At 49.3% G+C, this 15,917-nt stretch overlaps 1 protein-coding gene across 2 annotated transcripts in view; it reads right to left on the bottom strand.

Annotated features, from left to right (window-relative positions):
- Positions 1-15,917, bottom strand: part of smurf2 (SMAD specific E3 ubiquitin protein ligase 2) — a 33,906-nt gene that overhangs the window by 4,409 nt on the left and 13,580 nt on the right. Inside the window, exons 2-12 of one of the 2 annotated variants that reach the window (XM_037475381.2) lie at positions 15,230-15,268; positions 14,209-14,317; positions 11,174-11,307; positions 8,545-8,610; positions 8,122-8,206; positions 7,835-7,918; positions 6,810-7,024; positions 5,589-5,673; positions 4,565-4,723; positions 4,426-4,479; positions 604-805 (exon numbers count right to left, since the gene is read on the bottom strand). In XM_037475381.2, the coding sequence (XP_037331278.2) occupies positions 604-805; positions 4,426-4,479; positions 4,565-4,723; positions 5,589-5,673; positions 6,810-7,024; positions 7,835-7,918; positions 8,122-8,206; positions 8,545-8,610; positions 11,174-11,307; positions 14,209-14,317; positions 15,230-15,268 (1,232 nt within the window). Of the gene's footprint in view, positions 1-603; positions 806-4,425; positions 4,480-4,564; positions 4,724-5,588; positions 5,674-6,809; positions 7,025-7,834; positions 7,919-8,121; positions 8,207-8,544; positions 8,611-11,167; positions 11,308-14,208; positions 14,318-15,229; positions 15,269-15,917 lie in introns of both variants that reach the window. The other variant, XM_037475380.2, reaches the window with a different exon arrangement.

Genomic DNA, 15,917 nt, shown 5'->3' with positions numbered 1-15,917 from the left:
TGCACCAGCTCACACATGCCTGTTCAGCCATGAGGTAATGCTTCAGCTGGTCTGGAGACGCTGTGCACTTATGTCTTGCTTAACCTCAACTCCTCCGCTCCCCCCAAAACTCTCTCTCTCTCTCTCTCACACTCACTCACTCACTCACTCATTGAGATCAGCCAACAAAAATGTCTTCGCTCAGATTAACAGACAGGTCTGTTCCAGCGCATATTTCACGAGGGTCACGCAGTCCGTTGCAGGTGTTGCTGCTCTGAAGAAGACCCAGCGCAGAAGGAAAGGAATGAGAGAAAATCCTCCAAAGAGTGGTCTGCTTTGGGTTTTTGACCAGACGACCACCACACATCACAGATGACTGAGACAGTCACAGCCAAACTATTACAGGCAATGAACTTTATGGTAGTGGATGAAAACAAAGGTTTGAACATGGGGCACGTCAATAAGTGCGTTTTTACAATTACAAGCAGCATGAGAAATGTCCTTTTTTGGGATATATGAGGGCAGGTTTTAGTGCAATAGAGCAAATGTTAGATAATAACCATATTTTACCGTTTTGTTACGCTCTCTCTGTCCTGACGGAGCTCATTTCTTTTACGTCCTCACCTCAAAGATCTCCTCGCGGGACACCTCGATGCGGCAGTGGCCCGCCTGAGGCTGCTGCTGGGACAGCTCCTGGCGGAGGATCTTGAGCTTCTGAACAAGGTCCCTCTTGTACTTGGGCACCGTGAGGCACTCGGCCTCCTCTGGAAAATGACCCGGGGACACCAGAGCCTGCTGGGCCTGATCCTTCACCTGGTTCTGACGACTGGCAGAGACAGAGAGGCAGGAAAAAGAGAGCGGCACACAGAGAGGCAGGATGTAACTGTTAATTCGTGCCAATAACAGGCTTACCAGGGAGAAAGAAAAGTAAGCAAGTTACAAAAACAACAAGAGGAAGGCCAGGAAAGTCAAAATAGAGCTTGGGAGAGGCAGAGTGCTGTGTCCGTCCTCTGCAGAGTGTGAGCGGTAGTCACACAATGTCTGGTATTATAATTATGCCGACGACACACACATCTACATTGACCATACAAGGGCTAAGTGAAAGTATTGAACAAATAAACAACAGGATGTAACAGGATTCTCTCCAATTAAACAAAGATAAAACACAAGTAGTTGTTGTTAGGGTGGTTATGGATTCAGAGCTCGAGTCCTCACTAGGATCAGGAAAGTGGATCACATGACGCAAGTTCTCATGTCTTTACACTGCCGTCCTGTCCAACAATCAATCAACTTCAAAATCCTGCTTTTGGTTTATAACTCACTCAATGGTTGAGGGCTGCTGATACCTTATGAACCATTAAAACCCTCGGGGGTCACTTTCTGTTCCCAGAGTCACATCTAAACATCATTTTAATGCTCCACATATCTGGAACAAAGTCCAGTAAATCTGCAGGTCAGCTGAGTCCCTCAGCGCCATTCATGTTGTTTTTATTTACGGTTTTGACTGAATGAGGGAAAACTTCACTGAGGGAAAGAACTGTCTGCAAATAGATCCTCTGCTGCCTTGGACTGGTGTGTAATGAAGGGTTATCGAGGCGACCCAGCGGAGGCACGCTGTCCAAGTCCAAAGGTTTTTGTCTTTAGAGAGAGAATAGTGCAGCACTGTGATGGAGAGAAGCCACAGTTTCAGCTGCAAATGAGTTGAAAACAAGAATCAGATTTACCCTGTTTGACTCAACTGTAGAAAAGAAATATTATGAATGATTTGTTTTGAAGAAAAAAACACTGTCATTTAGTGTTTCCCTTATCAGGCGTTAGATGCTATCAAAATCTAGCAAAAGTTAACTAGCTTAGCAGAGCTGCCATCTTAGTGGATGAGAGCAGTGGAATCCACCCAATGGACCAGTTCAACCTGATTCTCTTTGGACACTCGGGGGCGAAACAAGGTGTGAAAACACAGCCCACGTAAACCTTTTAGGTTGATAAATGGACAATTTGGTTTGCAAATAGTGGTTATTGTTGCTGAGTAACATCAACATTGATGGTTGATGGACGAGGGTCTAATGTTATTCCTCTTTTAGCGTTGCGGGTCTCCTGCAGCATGGTCTCCATCTAGTCCCAAACTCTGTCGGTGTGCTGTTGGCTGATGAGCAGGTGGTGTAGAGGTGGTGCACGGTGGGGTTAAGGATTTTTGCTGTTGACGCATTTCCTTATCACAGTATCAGTGTGGCTGTGAACATCATCAGCTGGTGTTGAGGATAAGGCTCTCCGCTCTGGCTTTGGATGAAGAATACGCCTTTCTTCACTGGCTGCTGTGCTTCGGAGGCGCCCAACGCACACAGGGAATCAAAAGGGCCTTTATGGGGCCGGCACTAAAGGATTACTTGCACAGTGGCCTTTTGCACTCCGGTGGGGGGGGGGGTCATGAACAGCAGACCCTACGGATGTGCAGGCCGTGACGCTCTGAATTGAAACCACGGTTAAAACAACCACACAGCGGGAACCGTAAGCACCTCTTACTAGGTCAGCTCACTTCATGACAGAATACACTCCGCCCTCCCGATGGCTCACATCCTCCTCGGCCACAATGACGGACTTTGGTTCCTGGCGTCTGCCCAGCAGAATCCTGCTTGGCCCTTTTCAATCACTTCCTGCCGTCCACACTGGAGACTGGACACTGGAGACCTCCTCTTGAATCCCTTTATTTCCTGCAGACTAGACCCAGCAGGAGGGAGGTGAGGGGGGGGCGACGGGAAGGCGGGGACTCACCCGACCGCGCCCAAACACGGCAGACAACTCGGCGGGTGGGAGAGACGGAGAGGACGGGGGGGGGGCATGGAGCGTCTCTCCCTGCCCTTTCACCTACAAACTCAGAGTCCTGAGTGACGAGCACGACTCTGGTGCATGTTACGTGAAGATGTTCACCGCTGGGACGGGTCGCTTAGCAACGAATCACAAACGTCTGGAAGATGACGCCATTATCTCTCATGCAGCAGTTTGGGGGGGGACCTGCAGCCGAGTCTTAAAAGCAGACACGGATTTAGTTACGTATTGAAAAGGGACCTCGATCAGTCAGCTGAAATTCAGCAGAAATATATAAAGGAAGCCTGGCCTGTGTGCCCAGGCAGGGCTTTTAGCATATAAAAGAGGCCATAAACTAAAACTTTGAGAGACATATATATCAAATTTTTGCGAGATGACGGCACACGACTGGTGAAAATGTCTAAGGTCCCAGACTTGATAAAAGGCAGATGTCTTGATGGAAATCCATGATGACTGATATCTTTTCCAGAGTTTTGTCACGAGACAGAAAGCCACTCCAATATCTATCATATCAGCGCTAAGGCCGCTCTATCCTCTATTACAGGGTCAATGTAATGAAAGTGGATTGAGGAAGACTAAGGACAAACCTTAGTCATCACAAATCTTGGGCCAAGATCAACGCGTCCTTGAATAACCGGAAGCTCATCAGCCCCAAACACCTCAGGGAGGATTTCTTTAATGCAAGAAAATGTACAGCTGAGCTGTATAGCACTAATGGCTCTAAAGACACAACTACATAATGCCTTTTTAATGTCAACTAATCATCTTCCCAGAAAACACACACAATAGAAATGTTCGCACATCTGGGCCAAGTCGTGCTCATGGACAAAATTCCTTAATTAAAAACAAATGGCCTGCCAAGACTTTTCAGAGGGCCGCGAATGAATGCAACAACCCCAGCACGTTCTTTGATCCATCAGAACAGGAGGGGGGAGAAAGGAAACCGGATCTCCTCGTGGATGCATTCTGTCCCTCTCCCTGCACGGAGGAGGGATGAGGTCAGGCGGAGGAGGCACCAGCACACAGCTCCACCTTTGTGGAGCAACGGCTGATGGGTAATTCTACGGCTATCGCTGCACACTATGTGTTTGAACAGCTGTGTGAACATGTGTATCTGTGGACCTAGGCATGTACCAATGTACCAAGCACGGCAGCATGACCTAAAACACACACACACACACACACACGTGCACACAAAGCTCATTCATGGACTCGGGCATCGAATGTATGCAGCGTTTCCTGGACGTAGGACGCTCCTCGGCCACAGGCACGGCCGCCTCGGTTTCCACTCAGCTTTCTGATGTCTGGCCAAGGCCGGCTTTGTGACGGATTGTGTGCTAAAACGCCTTTATGATCAAAACCTTCCAGGGGCTGAGGAATTAGAACTTGTGTGTGGAAAAAGAAGCTGTGGGGGAGTTCACTGAGTGTTGTATTTCTGTGTGTGTGTGTGTGTGTGTGTGTGTTGGCTACTCTGAACCCTTGCAGGTGGTGAGCACACCTTGGCACAGGATCCCCCTGTTAAACAACAACTGAGAGGGGAGGCAAAGGGAGGAAGTCTGGACGTCTGAGCGAGTGCGTGCTTGTGTGTGTTCCAGTCTGCTGGCGTGAGGCCCCCACTCTTACCTGACATTCTGATTTTCGATCCCCCCGCGAGAACCGTTGGGGCTTGGACTTGGACTACGGATGCAAAACAAAGACAGAAAATAAATGCCTCTGCTTTCAGCCACAGATCTTTCTGGCTCAACGGCGCCGTAGAACTCACTTTAGGACCAGATGCAGGTTGGCGGAGAGGCGCGGGTCTGTGAACTGCGTGGTTCGGTTGTTGTGGTCTACAAAGTAAACCCTCCCGGTGGCTGTGTTCCGTATCTCCCATCCAGGAGGCAGAGGACCCAGTTCCTCACAGTTCACATTACTCAGATCTCTGAAATCCAGCAAAAGAACACACAATCAAAGCATACATACACAGGAACTCAGTAGAGGCAGCGCAGGGCGGGACGGCTCGAGAGAGACAAAGCACACACATCAAATTCTCGGTAAAAAACACACCAGCAAGCACTGGATTCCAAGATGTCTGAGAAAATCACTTTTATTCTATTTTTCGTCCTACTCCCATCTAGATTATTTACTGCTGCCCTGCAGCCCCGCTCAGCTGGACTCCATGGAGACACAAAGGCCCAGAAAGGACTGCAGCGCTCGCCCCTCTGTTTGAAGGGACCGGAGCCTCGTGAGCAGCTAAGCCGTCTGTTGCAGCTGTCTGAGGAGCACCGGGCGAGGTGTGGCGTGACCAAGGGCTTCCTATCGAGGGCAATAAATACATCGTCTATCACTCACATGCGGATAGAATGCGAGCGGCGGCCAGGTATTATGATATCAGTCATGTTTTATTGATGGCGTCTGGAATGCAGCAAAGCACACGTCCATCTGCCAGCGCGCGCGTTTTCTCTGGAATGCGGCAGCAAATAGGACACGCATGCCTGACTTGGGATTGTGCGCGGGCCGCCGGTGTTGCTGATTGAGACCCGTGTGCTGTTGGCCATGTGTGCCGGAGCGAGAGCGCTCAGCGCCCCGGGGGGGGAGGAGCGAATCGCTCGGAGCCCCGTGACACGGAACCAGCTGCAGGTTTACGGCAAACTACAGGGGGACCGGAACCAAGCAACAATGACCGGACTCAGCGCCCAATTTCTTGTGTGTGCATATTCAATAGAACATTTTACAGCTTACACGGTGCACTGGGAGAGAAGTAAAGCTACACAACGCAGACGCAGTCGGCAATGCGGAGGACATACCGTGGCACTCTGGGGTCATGCCACGTGCTGACACCCGTCTGAGTGTGGAGGAAGTACACCTGGCCTTGCTGCGTGGTCCTCTGCTCTGTAGCGGGGACATAAAAAGTGGGATCAATCGATGATCCGTGAATATTAGGTTATACAATGATGGGACATTTCTGCCTAAACCATGAGAGTGTCATATTTTTCAAATATATGGAAAAGATAACCGCGTATAATTAATGTGCCACATGCAGACGTGTTGTGTTTATAAGAGAGATCACACAGATGGAAATTGGAGACTGTCTGTGAGGAGAGATCCAGAGAGTCCACCCAGGGAGGGGCAGGCCAGGGGGAGGGAGGAGGAGGAGGAGAGAGACAGGATGAAGAACATCGGAAGGAGAGAAGAGACGGGCTTGGTAAACTCGTTCCTCGGCGCCTGACAGAGATATTTCTGAGAGACGACCTGCCAAACAGCTCCATTTGGACCCACCGCCCCGCTTTAACATGCATGTACACACCGCCCCTCCAGACCCAAACCCAGGGCAGCCCCAGCTGAGTGCACCATGTAAGTTCCACGCGGAGGCGACATCTCTTGGCGGCGTCTGTCCGAACATGACGAGTGGACGGGTTTTGGCAGCGAGCTGCCCGATGATGAAGGAAAGCAGGACAGAGAGAGAGAGACAGAGTTCAGAGCGGCTAGGAGCCTCCTAATCGGTGCGGCTGAGAGCACAGATATGCTTCCCTGGCTCCGGCTCAAAATCCAACAGCAGATTTTACGGGGAGGATAAACACGAGTCCCCGGGGACGGGGTGCGTAGAATCGCAGCTTGTGCGCGTGTGTCTGTTTGCTTCTGCATGAATGCGTCTGATTGTTGGACTGTGTGCAGACAGGAGAACAGAGGGAATGGGTCGGCGGGTGGGGGGGGGGAATGGCTGCCGCCAGCCTTTAACTGCCAGATCAATTCAATTAAATTGTCTAAAGTGGAGCCAGTATTTCAGGCTCCTTGTGAGGATCTGCAGCGTCATTGGACTGAATGAGGACACAGATTAGCTGGTGTCAGCGGCATCACAACAACGACACCATTCACGTCTGAAGTCGAGACGTCTTTCATAGAGGACACAAGGCCTTCTCTAGTGCAGTCAGAAAGAATAAAAACAGGAATAAATGAATTGTCAGATGCCCCGTCTGACGAGGACGAGGAGAAATGCTCATGATGTATAATGCGGGCTTCCTACTCACCGTAACCCTCGGGCAGGTCCGGGGGCGTGTGCAGGTGGGTTCTGCTCATGTAGTTGCGGTGCCTCTGGGAGCGGACCCGTCTCTCTGGGACCCGCTGCTCCCCGTTGATGGGCGGCGGTACTGTGGTGGGCGTGGCCCCGTTGGTGCTGACGGGCGTGTTCTCGTCCACGATGCAGCTGAGCGGCCGGCCGGGGCTAGAGTACTCTGACGCGGGCCTGAGAGGGGCGAGAGGGAGCGGCCCAGGAGGACGAGGTGAGGTCGTGGTACCTTCACAACGCGGGGCGAGTGTTCTCTTTACGTGACTGCACTAGGTTACTCCTTTCAAAGGCAGAACTTACTAGATACACTCCTTCTTTTCTTACATTTCATAATTTAAGCTTTAGACAAGAACCAAGGTTTGGGAACCAAAAGGAAAATCCAGGGAATCCACTCACTAAAACCGCTGACCCAGATGCTGCTCTGGGTCAATAGGGTCCTGGTATTTGGACCTCTGTCTGCCTGGATTTATTTATTTAAACCTTTTACTCAAAAAAGCACTGCAACTGCTGCAAATTTTGCATGTATGAATATTTTTAATACAAAACATGCAAGTATTTCACATTCGTTTAGTCGTCAGCACTCCGATGCCTGCAGACTTTAAGAAGAAAAAAAGGCCACTTTTACAAGAGGGATTTAGGAGAGAAAAAGTTATCTCTAAAAATCAATAGGAAGTCTTTAGGTGCTAAATGGAAAATCCATTCAGGGTAGCACACAGACCATCAAATACAAAAGTCCTAAAAATGCCCCACGGACAAGCTTGGTAAGAAGCGATAAAAGGAAGCTAAATGCGAGTGGGGGAAGAGGTGCCTCTATTTCCACTTGTCAGCTGCGTGACTTGTCTCGGCTCGTCCACATCATTAAACACTGTCTGGGGAAGTCTGTCTGATACCTTTTTTTTGAGTTCGGTAGCGCTGGGGTCAGAGAAGCAGTCTAGTGTCGGGGGCCTGTTTGGGTTTCAGTGTCTGCGGGCAGCACAGTGTACTCACCTGGTAGGCCTCTCCCACTGTGTGGTGCGTGTGATGTGGTTCAAGTACTGGATCCGCCCGGACGCCGTCCTCCGCTCCTCCCAGCTGGCGGCGGGGGAACAGACACGGTTGAGCGGCCACAGAACCTCCGAGCGGCGCTCTGTCCCGGTGCCCCACCCCGCCACACGTATCCCCAAATATCACATTCCGTATGCACTACAAGGCGGCGTTGATTGTTTACGAATCGCAAACCGTCTCTCAGAAAGAAAGAAAAAACTCCCACTGAGATCTCCCCAAACGCTGCTCACCCATCGGGAAGATCGTTGTCAAACAGCCGACTGCAGTCGACCACGGGGCCCCCGGAGCCTATCCGGTCCCTGGACTGCAGGCTCACTGCAGCAACACATGGCGGACAGATGCACACACGGCATCACTAGACAGCAGATCACAGTGCAGGCGCAGACATTTCATCACAGCAAATAATGGAGCTATATATCTTTATGAGTAACACCAATGGGGCGACATTTTTATCAGAGCTATCCTGGAGGGTCTGGTTAAAAGAAGTTGCCTTTTCATCTTTTCCTGCTGTTCTGCAAATGCATCCAAGACTGTGTTACAAGGAGTATGTATGCTGAATATATCAACCAGAACCTGGATGCACATCAGGAGCTCCATGAGGGAGACAAAAAAAGAGGACCAAAAGGCCTCCTCAGTCATGTGCCTGTACTCACCCACTATCTGGCCTCGGACTGTGTCACTGTCATTGGGACTCAGCTTGTTCAAGTCCAGTCTCTGGTCTGTGGAGAGAAAGAGGACGGACAGAAGAGGGGGTGGACGGCAGAAGGAAAGACAGACGACACCACAGGACACACAGGAAATGAGAATTAGGATGAAAGGAGGACGAGGAAAGGATTCATCAGTGTCAGACATTTACATGCAAGTCAGCATGTTTCGGGAGGTATTTTTCACCTTCCCGGACGAGCCCAAAATGCCCTGTATCATTTACATCACTCAGTCAATTCCGCTCTCCCTCGTTATCCGGCCCCCATTCTTCTGTCTGCAGACCACAGCTTGGCTGCGGTCTGGAGCAGATGGTCTGGTTGCTGGTGCAGCCACGGGCTGTAAAAATCTCACCGAGCGTCGCTACACAGCCGGCTTCAGTTCAGATGCAGAGGTCAAACATTTGACAAATTTCAGTACAAAGCCCGCACTATTCTGCTCAGCCTTAGCATGGACATGATCTTCTTCCAAAGTCTGGAACCTCTTTGTCTCAACTTCTAAAAGTCTGTGGAATTTGAGAGCCAGGGAGAAAAAGAAGGAGACCGGTAGGAAAAGGAGAGAAACTAAAACGTCAAAGTTGCCTGCAGACATGAGAGATGCCACTATCTGGGCTCTGTTGTCTGGGTGTCATGCAGATCGGGTCAGGATGTCCGTCTAGACTAAACATGGACCAGAGGAGGCAACGGTCAGACCGCTACAAGGCCGGCTGGAGGTCAGCGGCCCCGTAGGAAACAGAAAAAGCACACGCAGGAAGTCTGCAGACAGGCACTCGCTGATGCAAATGCAGTCGTACAAAGAACCTCTGCAGTTATGCATAGCCTGCATGCGATAGTCGTCAACACTCTGCAATTATACACAAATCTTTTAGGGAACCCAATGCCCTCCATACGGCTCGTGGAGGGGACAAAACTATGCGCAGGAAAAACAAAGGAATTACAAATACTCAGAGGGGAGGGAGGCACAACAGAGCGAACACAACCAATCTACGCTCACACTTTAATAGCTCTACAATTATGCATGTCTGCTTGAAATGACCGGTTGTCTAGATCAGCAGATGGAGATAGATAGTGTGTGTGTGTGTGTGTGTGTGTGTGTGCCTACGGAGCAGACTGAAGGGGAACACTGAGGGGTGAGGAGGACGAGGCCAGGAGAGACAACAGTGTCAGGAGGCTTCTAGGAAACGTGGCGGGATTCTACCCAGAAGGCCGCGGGGCCCGGCGAGCTGGTACCTGCTGTCTGGCCGTGCTTTCAGCGGGAGCCTTTTACTAAAGCCTCCACGTCATTTATCCAGTTAGCGTCTGACATGAGACATTTCTACTGTAATTGCAGGGCGATGTTGATTGGCTCTTCTTGTTCTGGCAGAAGCGTCGACCCCTCTCCCACACACGGGTCTGGCCTCTGTCGGGTCTAGTGAGGGGGGACAGGACACTGCGAAGGACCTACTCTATGTTCTGTCACTTAGGCTCGACATCAGCACTGTGGGGTTAAGAACTCCTGCTTCTTATCACACTGCGGGAACACGTCCGGCTTGATGGATAACGGCGTCATTTTCCAATTAGGGTTTGAATTACTGCAGTTTATAATTCAATAGTTACTCTCCAACCCGATAGAGAATAATCAACAACGTTGACAAAACGACAAACAGCTTGCTTGAGTAAAAAGAATCACTCTTTGTTTGGCAACTGAACTACAAGAATTTTATTTTCTGAACAAAAGAAAACCAGATAAAAAGGTGTCTGGAGTACAGTACAGTACAGTACAATCCAATCCAGTACGGGGGCTGGAAAGTGCATTGAACAAATCAGCAAGTGGATGTGCCAAAACTCTGCAGGTCTGCTGAGTCCCTCAGCTCCTTAAAAACCATTTTTTACGACTGTTTTTCTTTTATGTTTCAATGTTCTTAACTGTGTTTAAATCTCCTTTCTTTACTTTGTTTTTAATGGTTTAATGTGAAGCACGTTGAATTGCCTTGACGTTGAAATGTGCTTTGGGAATAAAACAGCCTAGCCTTCCGATAACACACACTCTCAAAAAAGATCACTTACAGCATTAAATTACTGGACTTTCCTACACGCAGATATGAAGGCTTTTTATCTAAGAACCCTAAAGGAGGGTGTCATAGGACACAAGCGTTGGAGGTATACCTGGAGTACGGAGCTGTTCCTGTATTCTTACCAAATGGCCCGGCTCACAACCCTTTGGTAAGTAGATTATGTGTAACACAAGTTCATAACCTTTTGTTTCTATCTTTTTACAATGTACCAATTCTGCACCCGGCCATGACTCCTTAACCTCCTTAACATGAATCCTTAAAACATGAATGTGACTTTGGTGAACAGTCACAGCGCCAGAAACAATCGCCAACATGCCTTCTTTGAATCCTTGAGGCTCAACAAACGAACTGAATCATTTCCTTCCTCCTAAAACCTTTGCATTCTGGCACGTTTGTTCAGATTTTCATAAACTGCGTAGGAACTGGAATCAGGCTCCTTTTGCTAAATAGCAGCGACAATCCCATTCAGCTTGGAAATTTGAAAATGTATGTAGGAAATTAGGAAATGGAGTAATACTGACACTTACAGCCTGTGTCTTTGAGGCGGTTGATGGCGTTGGACAGAAGGCGGACGCAGCCCAGGAACCCAGCCCCTTGCTTCTTGTGAATCTTCTTGTGATTCCACACGCTGATGGTGATGGAGTCAGACTTTCCTATGTATCTGAAAGGGAAGGCACAAAGGAAACACGATTAAATAATGGCGCGCACATAATTGCTGATCATATTAAAGCGGTTTAGAGTCTCGCTCAGGTCGTCCCTCAGCAGAGACACGTCTCCCGAGCTTACCGCTACGGGACGTGGAGGAGGAGGCGGAAGGGGAAAAGGAAAGTGGGGGGGCTGAGAGGGATTTTCCAGCCAGCGCGCGTGAACGTGTGAATGTGACCCTGAGCGTCTGCGCTTTGGACAGAGGCCCACGTGCAGACTGAGACCCTGTGAATCATCATTCGTAGCAGCCGTCCACACATAGAGACACAGCTAATGGAGATGCCGTAGCTAGGGTGTATTTGTTTTCAAGTGTTAGGAGGGCGAGTCCATGGTCAAAGAACTGATGTGTCTTACATGGACTAGCTGTCCTGAGTATCCTGGCTGGAGAGACTCAACAAGATGGTCAAGGTTTCTGTTGACGCCACTGATAACTGAACTTGTGTATAAGAACTGCCTCGTTCTGTTAGGGGGCAAGTTGGTTCATGGCAGTCTGCAGAGCACGTAGCTGTTGTGACCTTTCTTCCCTTGCAAGGAAATAAACGGAGAAAGATATATTTGACTCGGACCCTTTGTTTCTTACTTTACAATTGTCTGTGCAAAATCTTCCACCACAAACCACGGGAAGACAAAAAAAAACACGGCGCAAAAGAGGGGCACGAATGATTCGCTTTGAATATACCAGTTCAATTGAGAATGTAATACAGTGATCGATCATGCTGTAGAAGGTAGAAGCCGTTCAGGAGAAGTGTGTTGACTACACAGCAAACGATCCTGCATTCACATTGACTGGAAAAATCACGGTATTTCCTACATGAGGCCACGTTCCTCACTGAAGACGCTGTGGCTAAACCTCACTCGGCAAGAGGAAGCACTCCGTCAATCATTGCAGGTGACAGATAACACGGCATCGAGCACTGGGATCGCTGCTTGGGGCTTCAGGCTCATGCTGAGATGCTCGGTGCTAACACGCTGACAGAAAGCATGTTGGTTTTCTGTAACTAGTCAGCAATCTATGCAGCCTCCCAGCTGTGCCTCAGTCAGTCCACAATGCTTTAATGAGCGGACCAAAGTTCACACTTCTCTGGCATGTGCCTTTCTACGCCGACCCAAAGTGTGAAGTTGTTGGAATTGACTGTCGTTGGTTTCATGGCTACACAAACATGGCCATCTCCTCATGCTCTCCTCTCCTCCTTGTGTGTCAGGCCAGAAAAAGGCGGTAATAACATCTCACCACTTGAACCTGTGGTTGCACATCTGCTCGGAGTGTGGGTCCCTCCTTCAGCCTAAAAAAGAACCCTCTGAACGCTTCGCAGAAGTGCATCCCACTGCAATTATCATGCTGCTTACCAAAAGGGATATGAAACAATGGGGCTGTGAGTAAGACGTCTGGACATTTTGAGTCCGTGCCAAATGCCTGTCTGGGGTGCGATGTGAGCGAGCGCTGCAATGTCAGACAGATGTGACGGGAGGGAAGTATTGCAACCCAACCCCAGGCCTCTGGATCAGCCTCCACGTAATAAAAATCATTAGTCTGGCTAACATTTCTTGATACCAATCATTAGAACACACACACACACACACACACACACACACACACACACAAGCACAAAGCGCATCAGACAGTGGGATCAGATGTGCTTTCTAAATACATCGTTTTATATGGCAGACTGCATTCCTGCAGGGGGCACCTTTGGCACAGTTTGTACGAGCTTTATCGTGCCAACAATATACGGCTAAAGTGAAAGAAGAACTGTTCATTACAAGCAACGATGCAAAGAGCACAAAGGGGAAGACCTGATGGCAATGTTGGATTATCAGGACTTGGACACGGCGATGTGGTCTTGCTCCTTGTTCTAGGAAACAGTGACACACGGTTCTGTTGAAATGAGAACATGTTGGTCGCATCCTACAGTGAAGCTGTAGGGTCACAAGTTCACTAGTTATCTGGCTGCGACTGGCTAGACACCCCAACACACAAACATGCAGGGGAACACACTTTTCACATCATCATACACAATTAAAATGGAAAACAAGAGTCGCTGCCAACAGCTTCAACGCAGTACGCTGGAGTCAGAACGCCGGGTGTTTGCAGTTAACAAGTGTGAGCCGGCCAGACGGCGTTCTAGCCTCCATTAAAACACACCAGCTGAGAGTCCTTCTGCTGCTCAGTAAAGGAGGCGCAAGACGTTAAAGGAGCAGCCATCATTTGCACATAGACTCCAGTCAGCTCTCCTGTCCATCGATCCCTTGCACACGTGACTTTTTCCCTTCTCCTCAAATGTGACTTGAGCTGCTAATTTAACAGCCTTCTAGCGAGAAAGGCCCCGTTCCCCCGGCAACCAAACAAACGGAGACACGTGCTTCCTCTGGCTCGTTGGCTACGCATGGCGGCTGGATAAACACCGGCAGAATAATGGAAACTTCAACTCTCTCACATTTTCATTCACGCGCCCTGCCTTTTTTTTTTTCCTCCTTTTTTTTCGTCCCCGTTTACCTTCAAGGGACAAATCATCCTGGGAAAAAGGCAATCTGAGTACAACAGGACAAAAATAGAGTGTCTCCGAACAGCGCTCCCAGGTTCTTAGTCTCTTTGCTGGTGCTGAAGGGTTGCATCATTACATAATACTGCGATAAGTAAGAGGCCAGATGCAAGAGCTGTTTGCATCTGTTGCTGTTTAGTTGCTGTTACTGACACAGCCTGCTGCTTCCCAGTGTGCTCTTTCATTGAGATTAAATAAAGAACAATGTTAAAATTGTGACGCACAGTAATGGCCCTGAGCAGGGGTGAGGGCCTCGAACTGCTGTTTGTGATCAGTTTAAGGCTGCAGGGAGGTAGGAGGTGGCGTCTGGGACTCACAGGTCGTAGTGTTGATTCCACTTGGGGTCGAGTGTGTTCCTCACAGTGTCTGTGGAGTGGCATTGCCCAGAGCCGTCCACAACCACTTTGGCAAAAGGATCAGGGAGGCCTGGGGGGGGGGGGGGGAGAGAGGTAGGGTGAAACACAATGCGAATAAAACAAAGACATCGAACTACTCAACAGGACACAAAATGACTACGTAACGCACTGCCGCCACACATCCAATTCCTCACGCTAAAAAAAACTAAACCGGACTTTGGTCCGGGCCGCGTTGGTCATCTCCTCCTGGCCTCCTCCTCCCAGCCATCCTCCCTGACGCGCCGGCCCAGCTATCGGTAGCCTATCTGAGAGAACCTTTTTGGAAAAGACGGGCTATGGACCCAACCAACTCCATTTGGGAGGGGAGATCTTCGTCGCATGGCACGAGCCATGCAGAGGCTGCCGTGTCAGAACGCGTGTAGCCCACTTTAAGAGAAGATGGACTAACGTGACAAAATCCTCGAGGGGCCCAGAAGTGAAGCGGCCCACTGGGAGCTCTCCCGATGACCCACCCCGGGCCGGCTCCAGACGCTGGCCAACAGCTGGCCTACAGCTCTCTGGACAGGCGTCTGCTTTGGGCTGTTTTACATTATTAGAAACAAAATGACTCACCCAAACTATTCTACATATTGACAAAACAGACATTTCACACACATGTCTACGGTTTCAGTGCTGACTGAGTGTTTGCTCAGCTCCAACGCGCTGGAATGGCAGGAACGGGCACCACAGAAACCACCTGAGCGAGCAAAAGGCCTTCACGTGCTCGCTCACCATGACAGCCTGACCAAACACACCCAAACACTCGCAACACACGACTGTTACAAGGTCGTTAGGGGGGGGGGAATGGACTTGGTGTTGTAATGCAAAGCGGCTGCAATGGCACGGATGTCCCCAATGTAGATGAATGCACCCCCCCCCCGCCCCCATACACCCACAAAACACACAAGTTGATCATTAACAGCTGTGATTTGCAGATACTTACGGAAGAAGTCCTTCTTCACCAGGTTTTTGGCACACAGGACTGAAAGAGAGAAAGAAAGGAAGAATTGAGTGTTAATTTAATATTAAAGTCAGTTTTTTAAAACTTGAGAATGTGTTTATTTTATTAGGTTACCAAAGTGGTGGGGATGTGATGGGTTGGCTACAGGATATTATTTGTCTCGTTATATATATAATATATATATATAGATATATTGCATCTATACCCCACATTGGCCATGCCATGGAGGGCTTTGTTTGTATGACAGCAGACTTTCTGAACTGAATCAAGTTGCCATGTGACAGGCGTCGTGCTGCCACCAGAGTTCCTTTCACACCTTTAATGGCCTGCTGGTCGAGCTGCAGCGCTCGATGTACAGACCTGTCTTCACCACAAGCTACATCAACATGACAGAAGAAAAAATATTTTAACAATCTCTAACGGTTGTTGGATCATGTGCTGAGGAGGGTGCTCAGACTTGACTTTGCTAAAACAAAAAGAACAGCTCAGCCATAGAGGCAGATTGAGGACGTTCACCCCCACATCCCACTACCAAACAGAACTCTTTAGGTCTGAGCTCAACCAAGTTTTGCCCACTATCAAACATGGAGGACGGACTCTATGAGTGATGTGTGGGCAAAATGTAAACACACCCGTGTGTGTGTGTGTTTAATCACAGGAACACCATTAA

Source organism: Pungitius pungitius, chromosome 12, assembly GCF_949316345.1.
Source record: "Pungitius pungitius chromosome 12, fPunPun2.1, whole genome shotgun sequence".
Taxonomy (NCBI): domain Eukaryota; kingdom Metazoa; phylum Chordata; class Actinopteri; order Perciformes; family Gasterosteidae; genus Pungitius; species Pungitius pungitius.
The sequence above is the reverse complement of the archived record's forward strand: the minus strand, read 5'-3'. Positions and strand labels throughout refer to the sequence as shown.